Source organism: Myzus persicae, unplaced genomic scaffold (genome assembly GCF_001856785.1).
Source record: "Myzus persicae strain clone G006 unplaced genomic scaffold, MPER_G0061.0, whole genome shotgun sequence".
NCBI classification, from domain to species: Eukaryota; Metazoa; Arthropoda; class Insecta; order Hemiptera; family Aphididae; genus Myzus; species Myzus persicae.
Genome location: NW_019101969.1, coordinates 52501 through 75265, shown reverse-complemented (window position 1 = coordinate 75265; position 22765 = coordinate 52501). Strand labels below are relative to the sequence as shown.

Genomic DNA, 22765 nt, shown 5'->3' with positions numbered 1-22765 from the left:
TATTATTTTAGAAACTTCAAACCTTTTGGTGAAGTGCATCTTATGATTAATTATCATAATCTATTTTTAATATACTATAAGTCTACATGTATTTTGTTTTGTGATTGTTCCATACTCCATTGAGTAATGTTATCTTTTAGTAATTATCATACAATCACAAAAATTTAATTAATTCGTATGTAACAATAAATTACAGAAATACTTACTTCAATATTGAGTGTAAAAAAATGATTTATATAATTTCTAATGTAAATATTTAATAATGAACACTTAGTGATTACTAAAATGTTATTAAAAATATTATTCGGGAAAAATTATCTCGCTCGTGCAGCTATGTGGTATATGTATGATACCATGTGCGTCACTTAGGGTTAAAATATTTTAATATTATGTGTAATATGTATATCGTATATTGTGTATGAAAACAAATTTGAAAAGGATAGAAAGAATTTTAAAAAAAAAACGAGTCTGCGTATTTGGAAAAATTGTTGCTCCACCTTGTTCAGATTTTTCAGATTAAAAAATACGCAATCGATGTAACACCTCTTCCTCGCAGGCATTTATACTTTTTTTATGCAGGAACTGTAAAAACGTATTTTTGTGCGACGCTATTTTACAAATGTAATAAAACATAACATCAAAATTCTTCATTTTTTTTCTCATCTCTATATTTTGTACTCTTCGTAAAAGTCACGTTATTATTATTTTCGAATATATTATGCGCGCACAACGACGGTTCATGAATATTAAAACAAAGAGGCCATACCACGATAGTAATATATAAAATATTATATATTATATATCAACTGTTATCAATAATCGTGATTTGATTGCATCATAATATTATTCATCCAAATGATCTTGTAGCAGTGTTATTTATTTTTCTGTTGCCACACATTAATTTAAATTAGTCTGCGCACTCTACGCGCATAGAAAAGTAAGTACGTTATACGGCTTCCATTTTTTTTTCAAAATTCCTCACTGTTAAAAAATACTGAAAAATGCATGCATTTATCATTTTGATGTTTTTTTGCACAAAGTCACACAGTAACCATATATTTTAAACTCGTAGCACGCGTCATACATTATGTTATTTTAGTGCTTTACAGTATCGCGTCGTGCATGCGATTGTATTGCGTACGAAAATAGGACAAATTTTTGTTTAAATAATTAACTGGGTGTATTTCGAATTGCTATATATAAGGGGCTAAGGACTTAAGCATCCCTCTCACCTCGTTGGGAAGTGTTACATATAGGTATGTATACATTCGAATAATATATTAGACGCAGATATCCCACGAATTTAAAGTAGAAATAAAATTGTGAATATTACTATCAAATCGTATTTGTAATGTTAAATCTACTATCAATTATACGCGTAATTAATATTAGTTTTTTTTCTGAAAAAAATTATGCCTTTTCTCCATTTCTGAACTATTCTAGATCCACGACTGACCGGACCTCGAAATTTCTATATATCAATATACATTAAAATAATTATTTGAAATCAATAGGTACATTTTTCTAAAATCAGAAACTCAAAACTCTGTTTTCTAAAAAAGCAGCTGATGTATGATAATATGTATTATCATATGCAGGCATGGAAAATTAAGAGTTCTAATCCTATCGGTGCCTCCTTTCACTACTTCCTAAATTCTTTCCTACTTTCCTGTCACATTATCAAGGCCGTAGCCGGGGTTCAACCCGTAGGGTTCAATCCCCTCTCCCCCGAATTTTTTTTTGAAATAAGATTTAATTGTTTTTTAAATAAAAATCAATTTAATTTAAATTATATTTTTATATTTTCATATTTTATTATATAATATAACATATTTATACTCTAACACCCCCTAAATATTTTTCTGGCTACGGTCTTGCACATGATCGTTCATGTAGCCTACCATTCTGCCTACCATTAGCTACCATCCTGCAATCAATTGAGTTGCAAATGTAACGCACGACCACCACCACATTACGAAATTATCACTCGCATTTTATCATTGTAATCTGTTACTATATGACTATCACGTTGTTACTAATCTGCTATTACATGCTTATCCAAAGTTTATCCAGTTATTGTAATATTAATGGTATATAGCCATTGTGTCATATAATATGATGGTGTGTGGATAATAATATTATAAAACACATTAAAAATAAAAACTAGATTATGTAACTACTAATTAAGTCCATAATATTCACAAAAATAGTATACTTACATAGTTGCATATCATATAAAAACAATGTCCCTAACATAACCCCAATTTTACTAAATATTTTATGAAATACCTTATATTATATATTTATTAAAATAAATATAAAAAAAAAAAAAAATAAGAAATAAAATACATTACCATGGTTTTTTTTTCATAACGAGCTTAGTTGTAGTTTTTTGAATACGGTTTTGAACATTTGCTGCACTGATGGTGGGTGTTCGTAAGGATTATATCACTGTGTTTTTTTATTTCGTGTCAAATTAGATCATATTTGCGTGCGCAAGACTTTGGACATTTGCTGCACTGGTAGCGAATATGCGCCATTTCGTGTTTTATAAGACTGGGTATATGAGTGAAAGTACGTCTACACAATTTACACTCACGCATTTTAACGGAACAAGAAAAAATGATGGACTATACGGAACAAACAACGAGTATACTAGGTTAATCGGTAAATTATAATATTTATAAAAGCATTTAACGTGGTGATAATGAAAAAAAGAAATACGGAATAGAGAGTAGAGACAAAGCCAGAACTATATATAATAGACTGTAGTTATTGTGCAGGGAAGACGACTTTACAACTGACTATGGTTTTTGCTTGTACGAACGGTCGGTCGAAATTCGGTTCAAAAATGCATTTGTCTGGTGTCTCCCGATAATTAGTAATTAATATTACCATAAGAAGAATTATAATATGTTTTTTTAATAATCGATACTATTATATTATTATTATACCAGGATCGTTAAGAGTCACAAATTGCCGTCGTATATTATGTGATTTTAATGGTATGTATTTATTATATAGGTAATGTCTTGTAGCTATTAGGCGTGAGTCTTTGTAGGGGAGACGCTGAAAAATAAATAGTTTTGGACTAATGACAGTTTTATTGATACTCATGTCTACACAATATTATATGAGTACCTATATCGCACAAGGAATAAACAAATCGTAAATTAACGACGACGAGTTTGCACTATGCGACTGCCAATGACGCGTCTTCGACAACATTTTTTACCTTATTTATTCGCGTAGGTATTTATTAAATATTTTGCACGTTTACTGGATTGAACCGCTACGCCGAGCACAGACAGCTCACATTCATGGTCCGTAATATAAGTCCACGAATACTATAACAAAAAAAAATATTTCGACAAATGTACATCATATTTTATTGTATACTATTGCATAGACTTTTGCAAATTATATGTATAATTTATTTAAATATAATAAACCAAATTATTCATCCGTAATTTTAGTGGGTTTACACGGTTGTCTTATTGTCGCCTATGACGCCTCGTCATTATAGTAATGTCTAAATGATTTCATAACCGGAAGTACCTAGTAGAATAAAAAAAAGGCTTCTGCAGAAAGGTCACCCACCGCAGTGATTCACCCCTTCATCATCAAACCATAATGGTATATATCACGAAAAATTGTAAGCAACTTTGATTTTACCTTACATTTAATAGATAGAGTTGCAGACTTGAAAATGTTTATTATAGTGTTCTGGTTTTGTAAAGTTTAAGGACGTGATTTAAGTAAAAATATTATTTTTTTTTTTTAAACTTCTATTGTTATATCATTGTAACTATAAAAAACATATTTTTAAAAGTCACAAAATTTAAGTAAGACATTGGAGCAGCCGCAGTTAAATGGATCATCCCATATTTATTATAGGTACTTAGGATGCAGCGTTATTATTTTATACGAGTAGTGACAAACTTTCTGTCAAACTTAACTTCGTACGTTTTTAATGACTCCAATGACTCCGGTTATTTTTCATCTCAAAACTCAGCGACAAGGCAATTTTTTCTGTTATGATTAAATTGCCCGTATCAGAAATTTTTAAACTTTTTGGCTAAGAAAAAAAAACTGATTCAAAAGTACCGGGGAACTACGGGCATAAAAACAATTGAGTTTTTTGAGTACACAGTGTTTTTGTGGTGACTCAAATGAATTAAATTCCGGTTTTTTACTTAAACCATCAGAAATATAACTAATTTAAAAGTAATTCTTATTCGAGTTATTTCAAGTGCTTTTTATATAATAATTGTCAAGTCAAAAATTTTACCGGTATACTTAAAAAACTTGGTGACACTTAGGATCAAACGGCAGCACATTAACGCATATTTTCACCTGGAAATCGTACTATAAGCATTGTGTGAATAGAGATTATTTTTTTTAAAGTTACTACATCGTTGTTGTCGGTGTTGTGTTTTTGTATTAATTTAACTACATTGTAGACTAGACGTAATATAAATAAGTACATAATTATATAATATCATTTCGTTCGAGTGATTGGTTTGCAAAACAAAGTCTTGTGTTGCAACAAAACTATTAAACGAATATTGATCTTTTTTTGCAGCTCGGTGACTTAACGAGTTCTAAGTTAAACAAAGCGTTTATATCTGACACTAACACTTTAAACAACTCGTCTCGTGCCTTGGCCGGCAGGATTGTATTATTTTGTATTATTTTTTAAAAAAATGATCGAATTACGTGCGGCACATATGAAAGGTTACGAAGAGCAATTTTAAGTACGTCTATAATAGGTATGTGAAGTGATATTTGCAAAAAATATATAAAAACATAATATGGTAATTAAATAAATATATATTGGAAAAAACTGAAGGGCATGGGGGTAATAAGGAACGAGTCAAAATCACTACTTTTCACTTTTCAGAAAACCTTAGAAAAACGTCTCTTTCTTATAAAGCATTGACTGGATTGACTGTAATTGCTTTTTCATTTATATCAATGATTTGAGATAAGTAAAATATTTTAATAATGAAAACTGTGTATGGAAATTTTTTTTATTAGATATAGCAAAATAATCGATAAATGTTGAAATTTACTTGTTTTAAATTCCCCGCGAATCATGTTCCTACTTAAACCTCCGTCTGCTTTAATAATATTTAAAGGTTCTATTTAAGATCCATCATAACAATATAGATGTCTTGGTTTATTTATTTTTAAAATTAAAAAGAGGTATTATTGTAATTTTAAATAAATTAAATTCAAACTTATTTATTTACTCTTTGAAATCAGAGTAGGTACGTGTGAAATACTAATATGTCTCTACTACATAAAAACGTACATACAATCCAACACTTTACTTAAAACACTTTTTATTAAATGTTATGTGTACAATGCATATTCATAAAATAATCTGCTAGAGATTCAATTTATACTATGTAGGAGAAAAATGTCACTTAAAAGTTAAAATATTCAGATTAAACCAAAATAATTATTTGTGGAAGAAATAATATCGATGAAATTAAATAACGATATTATATTGACAATATCAGCCGCTTTGTTTTAATTACTATACATTAGTATAGTAACATATGCATAAAGTATCATTATTAAGTGTACAAAATTAAATCCGGTAAACTTTAAACAAAATATAATACAGCGTTTCAATTTATAAAAAATAAATGGGTTTTACGTGGTTTAATTTCACAGGTCTTCACACGAGTAAGCTCGTGACCGTGGTTTGAATTTTGTAAATTTTCTATTTATAATTCACGCCAAATCCAAGTACTGATAGTACCTATGAGAAATTAAAATAAAAGGTAAATAATATTTAAATATTAATGCTTTAAAGTAATAGCAGCAGTGTATGAGAAGTTATTATTCAAGTGGGTTATAACAATGAATGTACAATAATGCTTGTAATGTTAAAAAAAAAAAAATAATTCAAATAATAAATCTTAAACAGAATTACTTTGCGATTAAGATCTTTTTTAAGAGACTTTCGAGTTCAGGTGTACAATAAAGTAATTCCATTAAAATTTACATTTTTTTATTTAAACTTTAAACGCTTTATACCTAAATATAAATCTACGTTTGGAGTTTTGGAAATAAATTATGACCTACCATAACTTGATAAATACTTAAAGCCATAACGCGAATACTGAACAATGTAATAGAAGTAATATTGTATGGACACATTAAAGTTACGTTTAAAAGTCATGTATGATTGTTTGGAAATTCGTCTATTTTAGGATTTCGTTTATTTCAAATAACTATCGATCGAAATATGTTGAACCGATGCACATCCAAAAAAACAATCTGAGAGATTCACAATGAAAAAGTAAACAAAGTATTTATAAAGTTAAATATCATTAGTTCAATAATATCATAAGCCAAAGCATCGCGATGCTGTTAATTATTTATCAAGACAAGTCTCTTTTACGCATCACGCAGTGAGCAAAACCTTAAGACAACTATAATAATACATTGGAAATACATATATACACACAAATATATATGGATACTCAAATAATTTAATTTAATTCGCGATCATTGTTATATCGTATAAGTACAACGAACTATTTAAAAGAAAACAGATGATATAGCTTCGAGTAATTGTAACTACAGTGGTTCCAGACTTCCAGCAATGTCGTGGACAATAATATATATAATATATTGTTTAACGAATGTAAATAGAATTCAATAGTGAAAACGAACAACCCGAAACGAATAACTCGTGACAAAAGTGTCTTCTGAATGTAATTTAAAGGGACGGGCCGAGTTTGAATGAAAAAGTTTGAATTTAGGTCACATGGGTGTTGAATTTCGTTCAAATGTTGTATTATAGTGAAAAAAAAACCACTTAGTTCCAGTATGATTAAACGCTGTTGTTATTATATATATACGAATAATATGTCTTTGTACGCTGTATTTAATTTGAAAAAATAAAAATATTTTTCGAGAGACTATAAAATTATTAATTACCATAATATATAAAAATATTATTATAGCGTACGCCGTTAATCCTGCACGAACGCGCGCATAATATATTATTATTATAACGCAGATGACAGACAAATTAATATTATATAATAGTCAAATATTTTCATCGGACACGATGTCTCGAAATAGAATGACATAAATAATTTATGTTTTTAAATCGAGACCGTCCACTTTTTGAACTATTATATACTTGCATTGCGGGGCACGTGGTGCCATATTTTATAATACTCAATCCAGTGATGTTATGGTAAAACCAATAATAATAATAATAATAATAATGGTATGTGTGTCAAAAGGAATAAATAAACCGTTGTGATAACTTTTTATTATTATTATTTTTTCCACACAAAAACGTCTATAGCAGAGCATGTGAAAAAAGTTGTGGTTCTCTCCTAACAAATTTTAAATTAGCATTTTTCATTTCACGAACACGCATAATATAATATTTGCGTCTAAAACATTAAATTCGAGTTCTAAGAAAAATCCATTTTATTACGACGTAATATATAATACGAATTTTACAACGTTGTCCTTTTTTGTTGAGTTCCTTCAGTAGGTATTTATTTTTAAATTACACCAAATAAAGCCCATACTATAAAAGACAGAAGTAGCTAGTATTATTGCCAATGAAGAAAGTCTATTAACAGATAAATATTAAAAGGCAGTTCTTTACTAATGTATTTTTACACAACAGATTTTAATATTTTGAACTTATTATAAAAGACGAGTACCCTTTTTTTTAAAAAAATAACGAAGCGAGTTGGATACATATAACTATTTAATGATATATACCTAGTGAAATTAAACCTGAGTTATTACGCTTAGCTATTTCAATTATCACGAAAAGTACCGAAGGGTGGTAAATTGTTTTCGAACTCTGGCGAAAAAGATAATAATACGGTGCACAAAAATCCCGTTTTAATTGACTTATCAAAAACTTCTTCGACGATGAAAAAAGTTTAAAGTTTGAACTTTTGCCAACCATGGTCGCGACTACTGTTGACAAAACATGGTACGGTTCTATGGTAAAATTTTTGATCGCATTCTACATCCAGCCAACAAAACAAAAGTTCTGCGTTCCCTTTACAACATAATGTATACAAGTCAATTATTCCGTTATCAAACAAAAGCAATATACCATATTACACCTACCCAATAATTATAATCAAAGTTAAGTCACCGGAAATTTTGCTTCAAACGCATATCGATATCATAATATATAGTATATTTCCATAGAGGTAATTACACAGTTCTCAATGTGTTGATCGGTAATATTATAATATACGATCTAACTATAAGCACTTAGACCACTCTAATTATATTGCCTGTACAGATGCCTGTTACTATTTATTGTACGTTTAGTGCGTTTAGTAGTTAACTTTGTAATAACATAATAATATTATACACTATAACTGAATGCCGTCATTTCCAACACGAGAACGAGGAGAAAAGCCTCCCTTCTACCCACCTTCAATTCATTTTCAGTCCAGACCCTATACCGATACAATCAACCTATTCAAATATAATTTGATCTACTTATTTTTATTTTAAGCTATCAATCAGTACATGCGTTTTTATTCGATATTGTCTCCAATGGCTTCCGTGGCCGCTGATGTACTTTTTAATAAAACGAAACAAAAAAAAAAATTGTAATTTTATATTGAATTACTTAAGCAATGGTATGGAACAGTAAATCGTGCGTTTAATTCGAATACAAACCTAGAAAGACGGAGAAAGGTAATTGAAATGTTCTATGCTAATTTTATTCTATGGAACTGAAATATTGTCTCTTGAAAAAAAAATGATAACCGAACATCGGTTTTGATTCTTAGTAGAATCTAATTTCGAAAATGATTTTGTTCAATAAAAATATTTAAATAGTATCAAAAACAACTTATTTACAAATACTATCGACCGTTATAGTGGGTAAATACTTATGAGCAGATCGATCCGGTAACTCTTTGCATTACTCTATCTCTCGAACGCCATGAATAATAACCCAAGTTTCTAGGCATAAATACGAAAACGGTTTGCAGATGTATTATGGTGGTGTACAGTAGATATTATTTTTTGAATTTAAACCAAGGACGTGTAGCTATACCAAATTAATATGTCTAAATAATTATTGTTTAATGTACCAATTCGCCTATAGGCAAGCGTACTATGTCATTTTAAGGACTAAATTACATAAAAGTTTAATGCAATGGTACATTTGACAAATCTTCAAGTTAATAACACGAATTACACGTAGGTACAGTCATAATAGAGGTAAAAGAGCTAGGTTTTTAATAAATATTTATATTTATATTCAGACTAATAGCAAAATAGTTGTGTGTAGCAGTCAATCAAATCCAGATCACAAATCCAAATGGACCAAATCCACAGTTTTATTAAAATTTGAACAGCACACCAAGTAAAGCGATGTAAATAATATTATAAGTATTATGTGAGTTTATCTTTATTTAAATGCCTACAATTTTCGTGTCGAAAAGTCTTTTACTTTATTCTTAAAGCAAAACAAAATGTTTGAAAAAAATTAGATATTTGTGCAATAATTCTAAAGTGCGTAAACACCGATGGATCGCGACACACTGCAACAGCGTGTAGTGTGCCACCGATAAAAATGGTTTGATTTAAGTTTGTTACCATTTATTTAGACTTAAGTTAGGGTGCCGTCGTGAAATAAATGTCGAGAACCACTGATGTCTAAATACACCAAAAAAATATTCTGCCTCATCGTAAATAATAATTACATGAAATCATAAAAATCTCGATAATGATAGACACTCAAATGGATCACCGTATTTCATATCATACTATTACATTGATATCATGTTATTTCATATAATTGAACTTTTTTACAATTGCTTTTAATATGCAATAAGTACATTTTTAATAACCCGGTAATAGGTATTTTTTATGTCTATCTCGATCGATTCATCAGATTTGCGTTTCATAGCGCTGCCGTTCGACTATCCGTTTAACACTGTTGTCAAATTGATGAGAACTTTCATCGTACTGTTTTGGCGCGCGCTTTTTGGTTAACGTATTTTTTACGGTGCCATTGAACTTTAAAGAACAATGGCCCTTACACGTGGAAGTAAAAGTTTCACCTACACAAGCACGGAACCACCGGCGGTTAATCTTTCGCCAACACCACTTTTGCACAGTTTCCAAAACAATTCAACAATGTCATATGTTTGCAGTGGACCCTCGAACTTTTTTACGACAGCGTCGTTTCATAATAATCTCATGCCGAGGCCTGTTTATATATTTTTACATTATACGGTCGTCGTAATTTTTCGTTTACTGTTGCGTTCGGTTTGCGTAACCGCGCGAAGGGATGTTGCTTAGGGTTTTTCGCCACCGTTTTTTATGGATCCCCGTGTTTTAAAACGTTCGTAAATTTAAATAAATTTAATGGTTTCACTGTGTACGAGCATACACTACATTATAAGAGAGTGGGGCCGGTGTATCCATTTTATGATTATTTTTTTAAGTGTCCAATTACACAAAACGTTTATTTATATTTTTTTTCAAATAATAATATTATATTATCTTTTATACTTTTATGTGTTCCTTTTAATATAGTAGTGGAAAAATTATATGCTTACGTCACCAGCGTGCTAATGTGTGTTGAATAATGTGATTTTTATTAGTGTTTTATTATAGCGGCCTACAATGTTTTTGATGTATCAACCGTCCATAAAATATGTATTTTTTCGTTTTGCACCCAAATTGTCTCGTGGGTTGTAAATAAAATAAAAATAAATAAAAATATATTTTTTTGGCGACGACGATCTCACAAGACTTTTCCTGTACCTCGTTTTACCTACTAATAATTTTGTAAGACAGTTGTACGACAAGGTGACAATTTTTGTTTAAGATTAAAACCGCCATGGCTTAGTTACTGATTTGTAACAACAGATTCAGGTTACAAATTTCAATTATGATGTGGTTGAAAATGGTTAAGAATCGGTTACTATGACTCCTAGAAGAAATTTGAAATTTCTATGTAAATTGTTTTGTACGATCTGGTGCTGGCATAACGTTTGCGTATCTGAGAGTAGACTTAGGTTAGGAATTTCAAATCTGTGGTTACGAATAGGTATGGTCTAAACCATAATATAGTGTCTGCCAGTTTTGAAGAAAAATGTTCACTTTGCGGCGCCAGAGTGCCTGGGCACCTGTGACGAACGGTAATATATTATATTATTCGGGTAGAGCACCCGTTTGCAATCGATTTTGTTGTTCTCTCGCTTTTACGCAATATCGTCATTAACATATATTATTCAAACATGTGTTCGTTCTATCGTCGCGTGGGAACCTGTGCGCATGAATCGTCTGCAGCGACTGTGTCTAATAAGGTGTAATAACGAGCACGTGCCGCGGCGATGAGAGGCCGAAAATCCTTTTAGGAGACGTCGTTATTAAGCCGGCGTAGGTGCATACGGGAAACCTTAATGCGCCCCAGGGTGACTTACGCACGTAGTAAATAATAATTTCAGACGTTCGAAAACCGACGGAGCTCATCGGCCACACGTTTCGGCGGCACGTTAAAGTACAGTCGAGTGAGTCCTCCGTATTATGCAATATGACGTACGCGTCCTTCTCCTTTTACGCTGTCAATCCATTTAATCTCCTCCTCTCCCTGTCTTTCTCATATCTCTTCTCTCTTTCTCTCTCTTTCTCTCTCTCTCTCTCTCTCTCTCTCTCTCTCTTTATCTATCCCTTTTTATCTCTCTTCTCTCTTTCTCTCTATCTACTCCTCTCAGTTTTTTCTTTGCATTCGTGGTGCTATATTATAACCGTATAGACAGAGTAATAAATACATTTTACTCGATGGTGAAAAAACTAAAATCATTCTTTTTTTTTTTTGTGAACAATGCTATTTGATCTATTATACATGATAATATATAATATGCAAAAAAACTTGACATCATAAAATGTCAGGTGCCAAAAAAAAATGATATTGCGAAAGACGGAGACAAATTAATGAATATTAATAAACAGTAGATTATTTTGATAAATGGCTTAGAAAAAAATCACGATTTACATAAAAACAGTTTTTAAATTACTGAACAATTGTAAACTATTACTATCGTTTTTTATGTATCATTAAACGTATAATATTATGTTTGATTTTAAACATAGTAGAAAAAATACGATATTTGTACTCCTGATATTTACAGTCGTATTGAACTTTTATGTCTTGCTCGCTTGATCCATTAAATGGTCATAAAAAAAATCTATAACGATTTGTTCGCTTCGTGTTCGTTTCAGGGATTGGAGTGGGCATGACAAGGGATTGTTCCACACTGATGGTGGCGCAGTATTTTAAGCGGAAACGTGAGTTCGTCGAGATATTCATCGTGTCCGGCAGTGGGATGGGAATAGCCGTCATGTCGAGCTTCATCAAAGGAGCCATAAGGTATGTGGTGATAATGTTCATGATGATATATTATCATACAATATTTATACCTTTTTTTTTTTTTGGTTATTTTTCGATGTTTGTATGATATAATATGTATAATATTAGTGCCCGCCGCATCCCAATAACGATACATCGTATATGCGATAACGGAGACAGGCAGGCCCACGAGTTTATAGGTGGCGGGCGCCGGGAAGGATCGATTGCCACGCGTAGAGACCAATGTTTAGCGCTTTTTTATGTGAAAATTCAATGAAAACCAAGTTTGGTTATTAGTTTTTTTCCCTAATATTATTATAGTTAAATATATATTTAATATAATCATAGCACAAAATCTAATCATGATTTATTGATGGCCTAAAAATTAATTTTGAAGATAATTTAGAAACATATTTTCTTAGTATAGACGTCCTAGAAGTGAATAGTTTCAAACCACTACAAAACATTCAACATATTTTTTTATTTAAAACTGTACACAATATTAAAATGTTCATATGTTATGCATGTTGGAATGTTTTGTTACACAATAGTATTATGATATACTATTTCACATAATCGATGCGTATAATGATTCATAATTCATAAAAATATCTCAGTAGATTTAGCTGAGCATTTAAGCTGAGCATTTATGAGGTAAACTAATTTATACCAAGCACAGAAAAATAACACAAATCTCCATACACTTTTTAAGAGTTCAAATTTTATTTTTGTCAAAAAAAGTTTTTATTATAAAAATTAACGATAGAAATGCTTTTTTACTTTTATAAAACTTAGTTATAAGATTTAAAAAATACATTACGGCATTCCAGTAGTATGTAGTATAATACTATATAATACATTTTTAAATAATAGTTTATTTTTGATATCAAGTAAACATTTTATATCTTGCCAATACCGAACGGTGCACCGTTCTTTCATGAATGACATTTTTTTAAAAACTATATAGCTTATAATACTTATAATATTATAGGTATTGGACGCGTATCTTAGGATGAGTTCTCCTTCGGTCTGTCATATAGAATTGTAAATTGTTCTTTCGAACTCAAAACCTTTCACTATGATATCTTCATTGAAAATAATACATTAATAATATTCCTATACAGAGATAACGACGGGCAAACAATATTATTTAAAAAGTGCTGATACTGGAGTTTGGTGTTTTATTTACACTCAAAAGCCGTGATAAATCACAAAAAACGATTCTGAGAGGAGCCAAGCCAAAAATGGTCAAGATTTATGTAAAACCGCACTTGCTTAAGTTCTTTTTCTGTTATTTTGTGGTTTTCCACGATCTTCTCTCGATATTTTCTTATTCCCGCGTTATCCGGAAAAAAAAAATCACGAAAGCACACATCATTGTAAAATCAATACCACTGCCATCAATGTAAAAAGTACTTATTTAGGATTATACTCGTATACTGAATATTTGACATTTTTCCCTTTTTATGGCTTCACTCAACTCGGAATAGGAAATTGGTGTATGTTTTTTTTTTTAATTCTTGTACGACAATATTATCACATTTCGAAAATTAAACTGGTATAATTTTGGTTTACCAGAAAAAACTATCATTAATGATGTTCAAAAACTTTATACGATATCCAGGTGTTATATTATAACTGTGGTCAATTTCCGATTTTTTCTCAATTATTTTACTAATTTTTAGTTTCTTAAAAAAAATGTACAGTTTGAAAACACCTCTCTGCCAAACACCACTATAATTTATACAAAATTGTGCACTGAGTTTAATATTACAAATTGAATATTAATAAACCAAAAGCTGTTCTATACTTGGTCTATACCCTTAATAAATTACGGTCCTCCAAATTTCTTCTTAACTAAATTCTAACAACAAAACTTAGGTACTTACTTCATCATATATTCATATAGATAGAATAAAGAATTACAGTTGTATATGTATAGTTAAATAAAAAAGGTTGTTACCAAACTTTTGATGAAAAAATGGAGTTTATAAACAGTACAATATTCCAGTAGTCTTTTATGCATAAAAGCAGTGCTTGAAAGTGTAACTTTAATAAACGAAAAATAAAGATCAAGAAGGTATATCTACAAAATACCTACCAATAAATTAAAATCCGTTTATTTGGAAAATAAGAAATTTGTCATTACTGCTGTTTATAATATTATATGCTATGGTATAAGCTGTGGATGTTTAGACTTCTATACAATAATTGATGATTTTTTTCTAATAACGCTTTTAAATATTATTTTAATATCAGTGTAATAGTCTGTGTATATTTACAAGTGTATTTAAGAGTAAGTACAGAAACAATCAATATTTTAAATTTATAGATTGCTCACCGAAAAAAATTGCTCGCCGTTGCATATTTTATATGATGGATATTTTTAAATTTCGTGAAATAAGCGGAACAAAACGACCGTAGGGAATTTAAATTGAAAAATTAAAATCCGTTCCGTGATGGGATCACGGTGATCGTCTAGTTCGTGTCTGTCTCTTAAAATCCATTATTTTTCAACGACCTTTCCCGGTCGTCGCGATAATTTATCTTCGTATCTCGCGCGAATATTCTCGTTCATCAATAATATTATTAAAACAACTTCACGGTGCGCCTACTTACATAATAATATGACGATTGTGTTGCAGCGCCATCGGCTGGCGACTTGGACTCCAGCTGGTCACCGCCACGGTGTTCACCACTTTCCTGTTGGGCACGTGCTACAGGTCGGCGTCTCTATACCACCCGCAGAGACGGGCCATCCTGCACCTGAAGAACCAGAAGCGGAAGATCAAGGACAAGAACCGGCACGACGACCGGCCACCATTCATCGACTTCACCACTCTCCGCAGCAAGACCGTCCGAATCCTGCTCGTGTCCACCGGCATCAGTGCGTTCGGCATAAACACTCCGATATTCTACCTGGTCAGTGTCGTACGTTTGGATTACGATTATAATATGATATACCAATATCGGTTATAATAGTTATATTACCACACACGTGCAGTGCCAATTCGATATGTATCATGATGCGTTTAGTAAATTGTATATAATCGCATGTAATAATCACGGTTTGGGGCTTGATCATATTAGGTATATTATAATATGAGTCTCGATTACGTTCACAATACATATACATTTGCATAATAAAACAATAATCTGTTGCTAAAGTATAAAGTATAAACAAAACGTTAACCCCATATACTAGTAGACAAGAACTGTGTATAACAACAGTATTACGAGCGGTATATCAACCTGGCATGGGTTGTCTTAAATAAAATGATCTATATCTTACCCTACTACTCCATTTCCTACGCATTAGTAATAGATTAAACAAAAAGCGCGATCGATGTCGTTAAGCTTTCTATACACTCATAACTTGTCTAGTAGTATAAGATCTATGAAACTAAATATCGAAACCCTTAATGAACGCTGAGATGTTCAGAATAAAGCTTTGTGTTTGAATTATTTGTGTGTGTAGGTAAATATTTGAACGTACATGTATGTTATACTCAGCTGCTATGTGTACCACATTTTACTATGCACATTATGCAATCCCCTCAGTTCTGAAAGATGATTATAAAATTGCTACCACCACTTACAGTGTGCGTTATCGCGGCCGGCGATTTGGAAGCGGTAAGACGACGATAGCGGTGGAATCGCTGCAGGAGAAAGGAAGAGATCAATATATTTCCGGAGTTGATAAACTTTTGCCAAACACACCGAATGCGATCGGAATAAAATTTAATTTTTCAACGTTACGCTTTTCGATTGTCATCATATTTCATATTGGTTACACTTTGGAGTTTTATTTTTGGAGCGACTATACACACACGCACTCTCACACATACGTAAACCCACACATCCCACTACGGCGCTACTGACAAAACATTAAATAACGACAACTCGACTGTGATGGCGGTTATCAATTTCATGCATGCATTCCGTATTATGGCAACGCGGTACGGTAGACAGGGTTTTTCTTATACATTTTGTCTCTCCGCTTGTTTATTCAAGTATTATATATTTTTCATACATGATGCGTGTGTGTTCAAAACGTTCAAATTGAATTCAAGACATCCTAATTGTTGTCATATTTTGTTTCGTCTCACTGAAAAATATGTAGGTCCACAGCATGAGCAGTTGTAACTGTTCGAGTATAGGAGTATAGGTACTTTCACAGTGTTCAATTTCTTTTTTTTTGTATGTTTAGGACGACTATAAATTCATTCGAATATTGTATCGATCACATCGTTCAGTCACACTTATGCAAAAACTATGTATTTATATTGTTTAATACACCGAAACAAACAGTTTTTCATTATTGATTATCGCTGTTCAACGGACGAGCGGCTTGAACGTTGGCGAAGTGTCCAACAAACTAAAATTTAAATTAAGTTACAGGCCTAAAAACTGCGAATAGACAATATTTGGCCGACGGAATCAAATAAATTACTAAAATAGTTCGAAATACTGTCTGCGAGTACTTCGAAAAGAACCTAAACGAGAACAAATTATACCAGCGAGACGAGCACTTAAAAACAATAGAAGTTTTAGATTTAGGCGTAATTAAGTGATAAAAACAAGATAAAAGTAAAGTTTTCCGCCGCCGCCGTACGACTGGACACGATTTATGCGCACTCGTTCGTCAACCCAATATAAAAAAAAGGATTAGTCGTCCAGTTGTTTTATGGGCTTTTACAACGCTAAAGTTATTTGTTCGGTTTACGACTGGATTTCGAACGCATAAAATAATTTTTGATTGCGAAATACCCGGAGTGCAACGAGTTCACAATATACACACACATTATATATGTTATATAAACGCGGACATGTAGCTACGGCAGATATCGTTACAATTATAATCGGCCCCTCTCCCATCCTGTATCCCACAACGCAACTGTGATGGGGGTGGGAAAGGACGTTTTAATTGTATCTCGGAGGCGTACCTTTGATTGCGGATACGACGACGACGACGACGACGACGACGACGATGAATACGATTAACTTAACATTAATTTTATTATTTTGAGAAAATAATATATTACTATATTATTATTAAACGGGACCAATGAATTCCTGTGGCGAAAAACATTAACCCCGAGACCGCATAGAGTACTATACAATGACGTGTGTGTGTGTACAGTAGTAGTATATATATTATAATATTATGTCCTAGTTGTAGTAGCGGAGCAATATTAACGACCGAAGCGTAGTAGTAAAGCACTCGACCTAGTGTATAGAGTCGTGTGCATATAATAATATAATGTATACGTGTATATAAAGGATAAACATCATGATATAAATCTCGTAAAGTATTTCGCGATCGTTTCGTTTTTAATGGACTCCAGAAAATATATTATTATACGTATCGTCGTATGTGTCCCGTCGTTTAATACATTTCCACGTTACTTGTATTATATACTCGTAATTATACACAATATATAGTTCATAATATTAAGCATTATTGTGGTGATGGTAGCAATATAGCTTGTCCGGAGCTCAGGCTGCACCGCCCCTCGACCAAAGCCCAAGGACTCCGATATAGTTTCTCCGATCAGCCTTCTATAAATATTCAGCGTACCCACATAAAAACTTCATTGCGTACATAAATAATGTGTGTGTGCGTGTGTATGTGTGTGTGTGTGTGTGTAGGTCGGTTATAATAGTATGGTTTTGATTTAAAATAGTTTCGAATTCACTGCACTCGACGATCCCCTAGAAACGAAACGTTTTCGGCTAGGCTAGGTTAGGACTGTTGCGGAACACGGGCTCAGACATATATAGAGGTGCCATTTGGCGTAGGTACTTTACGCGAATGCTACAAATGTTTTTTTTTTCATTTGGCAACATCAACAAAAATACGATAAAATACGATGGACAGAATAAAATATAGGGAACGAGGGTTGTGCATTCGCATGCGCACGATAACACTGCTAGAGAACGAAAAACGATACACTAGCTCAGACCGAAAAAATACATATTAATTAAATTATTAATATATAATTATTAACCACTCGAAATATCGTATTAATTTTAATCGATTTTTCAGGCTCACCAGGCCGAAGAGGACGGACTCGGTGACTCGGCGCTGACGTTGCAGGTGCACATGGGACTCGCTTGGACGGTGGGCTGCGTGGCGTTCGGGCTGATCGTCGTCCGGAACTCGGTGGAGTGCCGGATCGCCAGGCAGTACCTGTGCCAAGCTTCCGTTTTCATGTGTGGCGTGTCCATACTGGCGCTGACCACGGTCCGCGGCGACCGGCAGGGGTACGTCATGTTCGCCTGGGTGTACGGCATGTTCTGCGGCGGGTACCACTACTCGCTCAAGATGTACACGTACGAGCGGGTCCGGGCCCGGAACTTTGCGCGCACCTGGGGCTTCGTCCAGTGCTCTCAGGCCATACCCATCGCCCTAGGGGTGCCCATATCCGGTAAGTCATACAAGGAACCCTTTACAAAATTAATTTTACTATACCTCCGGTCGCTATGTAATTATATTATGTATAATATCTAACGGAACCGAACGAAATGCAAAAAATCGAAAGTAATGATAGTAGCAGATGTAGGGTTCTTCACCGGACAATTAACACGACATAACTATAGTGATATCTGTGCATCACAGGGTTCAGATTAAAAACATTACGCAGACGTCTCGAAATCTACGGTCGGTTTCGCGTTACTCGTAGTTCCGGTTCCGGTTCCGAACTCTTTGTATACGACGCAGCAAAGAGGTGCATATATCGTACAGTCAGAGGTCATAGAAATAATAAAGCTCGCTCGTCGCACAGTGTTTTTGTTGTTGATATTATTATCATTATAACACGAGAGCAACCGATGCCGTTCGTTATAATATTCGACCACGCGTCATAAAATTTAACGACTATGAAGTCGAGTTTTTCGAAAAAAAAAAAAAAAGAAAACGTACCTATTCGCGACCTAATGACGTAGTAAATACGTCCCATACGCATGTACATGGAAACGTGTAATATAATATAACATCATATCGTTGGGTTATTGGTATAATACTCGCGTAAATCTAGTCCTCGAACGCCGTTCGCAACGTTACCGCGTGTTACCACACTTGCTCGCATTTATTATAATAATATATTCCGCGCGGCGTCTATATATACTACCATATTCACATGTACATATACATATATATAATATAATGTAAATAATATGATATATATATATATATATATGGGCCCACGTGTAATGTTGGCCGCCGTAATATCGCAATAACGCACAACAGCTGAGTTCGGGTTGAACCCATCGTTTCGGCAACGCACAACACAAAAACGTATAATTTCGCGATAATATGGTAATTTCGTCTGAAAACATTTGGCGCGGGCAAACTATATAATATTTTACCGCATGGTCATTATAACGTCCGAGTATATGGTACCTACCTACCTACGTTATCATCGGAAATACGTTTTTAATGTGGTTTCACCCAAAAGCGAGAACTGGGCAAGAACTGGGTAGTTTTTCTAGGTCAAAACAAAAAATAGTTCGCTTGGATATCACATATTATTATATTATTGTCTAACCGTTTTTTTTTTGTCGCATCCAGGTTACATCAACATTGGCTACGGCTCCAAGTCGGGTTATTACTTTAGCTCGGCGTGCGTGTTGCTCGGCAGCCTGACCATGTTCTTCATCGACCTGCATCGGCGGAACGTGGCCCGGCACAAGCACAACGAGTCGGGTACGAAGAAGCTGTGCGTGTCGGACTCGTGTCCGCAGCGTCGGAGACTGTCGTTCACCGTCGAGCCCGAGGAGGTGGTGGTGATGGAACCTCCCCTAAACATGCAGGGCGTCGGGCTCATCGGCGGCGCCGCCGGTTTGGGGTTGATGATGGGCGGGGGTGGCAGTGGCGGCAGTGGTGGCAGTGGCGGGGGCGGAGGCGGTGGACCCAACGACAAGCCCGAGCTGACGTGCATCTCCGAGGAGGGCATCGCCGACATGGACCTGCCCGACAACCTGCTCGACGATCTCGACTACATCGGCGACTGCATCACGTCGTGCAACAAGGTGGAGAACTACCTGATGCTCAGCGAGTTCGAGAACAACCTGATCGCCGAGATGCCGGTCATCATGGACCGGAAGGGCCGCAGGTGGTCACTGGCCAAACAGGCGGAAGAGGAGACGGCCAGGGGTGGCAAGTGGCGGCTGGTCGCCGGACACAACAGCAGGATGATCACGGTCATCGACGAGGCTTCCGTGTAAAACGACCGCTCGTAATAATATTTTATATTCGTGTATTGTATTATTATTATTTTTTTTTTTATTATTATTGTTGAAGATGTGTTCATTTTATTTTTTATTTATTTGTTTACTATTATATTCTTTTATTTTATTAAATTTTAAAGTGACACGTCATATTATACGTTTGGATCGTCGGCATTACACGAATGTTTGCGGCGATCGTTTTTGTAATCAAAAATAGTATAATATACTTTAAGCAGATATGCCATACATTAACGGAAAACAGTTGACGTTATTGGACTTTTTTTATTGTATAAAATTATTTTTTTATTTATATACGAATACAGTAGCGAGTAGTTAAATAATATGTTTGCCCCTTAAATTAAAATTTTTATATTTAATCGATATCAGATATCTATTAGGTATCTACTATGATAATATTATAGACCTGCGTTGACGTCATATTATTATACTTAAATAATATTATTGTTTCAACGAATTTGCTTGGTTTCGATTTTATCCTATTACATAAAACGATATTATTTCTTATAATAATATCCTTAAATTGTATAAAATAATTTAATTACATAATATTATTATAGTACTATTATGTGTCATTGGCTGAATCTGTGATCTAACTAATTTATTACCTACCTACTGTTATTTGTAAAAATTATTTTTGCTTACGGTTATAGTTGAATTCGATTCAATTTTTCATAACTACAATAATAATAATATTGTGTTGTACAATACGCTTTTCTTTTTTAAATACTTAATAATGATAATGAAACTACTAAAACGTGATACGTAAACGTATTGTATACATTGTAAAAAAAACCACCACCAACGTCACATGTACACATTTTGTAATCTTTTACACAAAACTATAACAATATGTAAATGTGATTTAATAGATCGCATAGTATTATTATAATATTTTTCATCATGCATTTTATGGTTCTAGTTCATCATTATAATGATTTTTTTTTTTTTGCCACAGCTTAGTTCTTGACCATTCTGTATTTCTGTATGACATTAAAATAATAATATACTGTTGATTTAAACTGCTTATCAAGAAATTGTTGGCAAATACAACTGACGAGCTCGATACCCTTGTTATTCGATGAAACATTCAATAGTCGTAGGACGTAGGTACTGACATTAAAACAGAAAAGTGAAATATTTTTGAAATTGAGTACTTACATTTCAATATTTTACAACCGAAATTAATTTGTACATTTGGTGAGTATTTTGTCAAACTCTATATTATTATGGTCCTTAACAACTCATTATTTCTTTAGATATTTCATGCTAATAGTTCAGACAATTTATTGGAGGTGGGTCATTCTTCAACAAATATAAATTTTATGTGAACGAAAATCAAAATCAAAAAAACACAATTTATAATAATTATTAACGAAAAAAAAAAAATATAGGTATAATTTATTTTCTATGTCGTCGCATGCATTCATAAAAAAAAACATTGTTTATCGATATACAAATATATAATAAGCAATACATATAATAATCACATCATTTGTACTTTTATTAATTATTATATGTACGTTTAAAATTAATATTTGTATAAAAATATTATTATTCTAGCAATATGATATCCATATAATACGACAACAATAATTATAAATGGAATTATTGATAATATCTAATAAGTATTACACTTTCATCGTAATATCTATAGGTGATTTAATTAACTTATACCTATTACATTTTTTTATTGTTAAGAAATGTAGAAAAACATTGAAACATCTTCATTATATTTGAATAATAACAATATAATATTATGATCAATAACTATTACTATTAAGAGAACCATTGTTCTCCTTTGTACCTTTTTCGTATTTGCTGAAAAGGACATTGAAAACTCATTTTTTAAATTCGTTCCTTATGTGTAATTAAAATTATTTATTTTGTTATCATTGCTTACATAAAACTTATATATAAGTACCTATGTGCAATTTTATTTAGCGAATTATTTATTTTTTGTATAGACAATATTTTATAGCAATATTTTTCTTATCACGAATATAATATTATTCAAACTTAATAATTTTAGTAGTAAATTAATAAAGTTAAGACAAATATCCCAAGATTAACTTTTACAAGCGCAAGAAGGAAAATTATTATTTAAAATGTGTATGCACGCTGAGT

The 22765-nt window shown here is 32.6% G+C and overlaps 1 protein-coding gene across 3 annotated transcripts in view; it reads left to right on the top strand.

Moving 5' to 3' along the window:
* Positions 1 to 22042, top strand: part of LOC111030872 (monocarboxylate transporter 10) — a 342552-nt gene extending 320510 nt beyond the window's left edge. For 2 of the 3 annotated variants that reach the window (XM_022310573.1, XM_022310574.1), the window contains exons 4-7: positions 12262 to 12409; positions 15034 to 15310; positions 18438 to 18819; positions 19962 to 22042. In XM_022310573.1, coding sequence (XP_022166265.1) covers positions 12262 to 12409; positions 15034 to 15310; positions 18438 to 18819; positions 19962 to 20617 — 1463 coding nt within the window. In that variant the 3' untranslated portion in view covers positions 20618 to 22042. The remainder of the gene's footprint in view (positions 1 to 12261; positions 12410 to 15033; positions 15311 to 18437; positions 18820 to 19961) is intronic. The other variant, XM_022310575.1, reaches the window with a different exon arrangement.
* Positions 22043 to 22765: the final 723 nt, after the last annotated feature.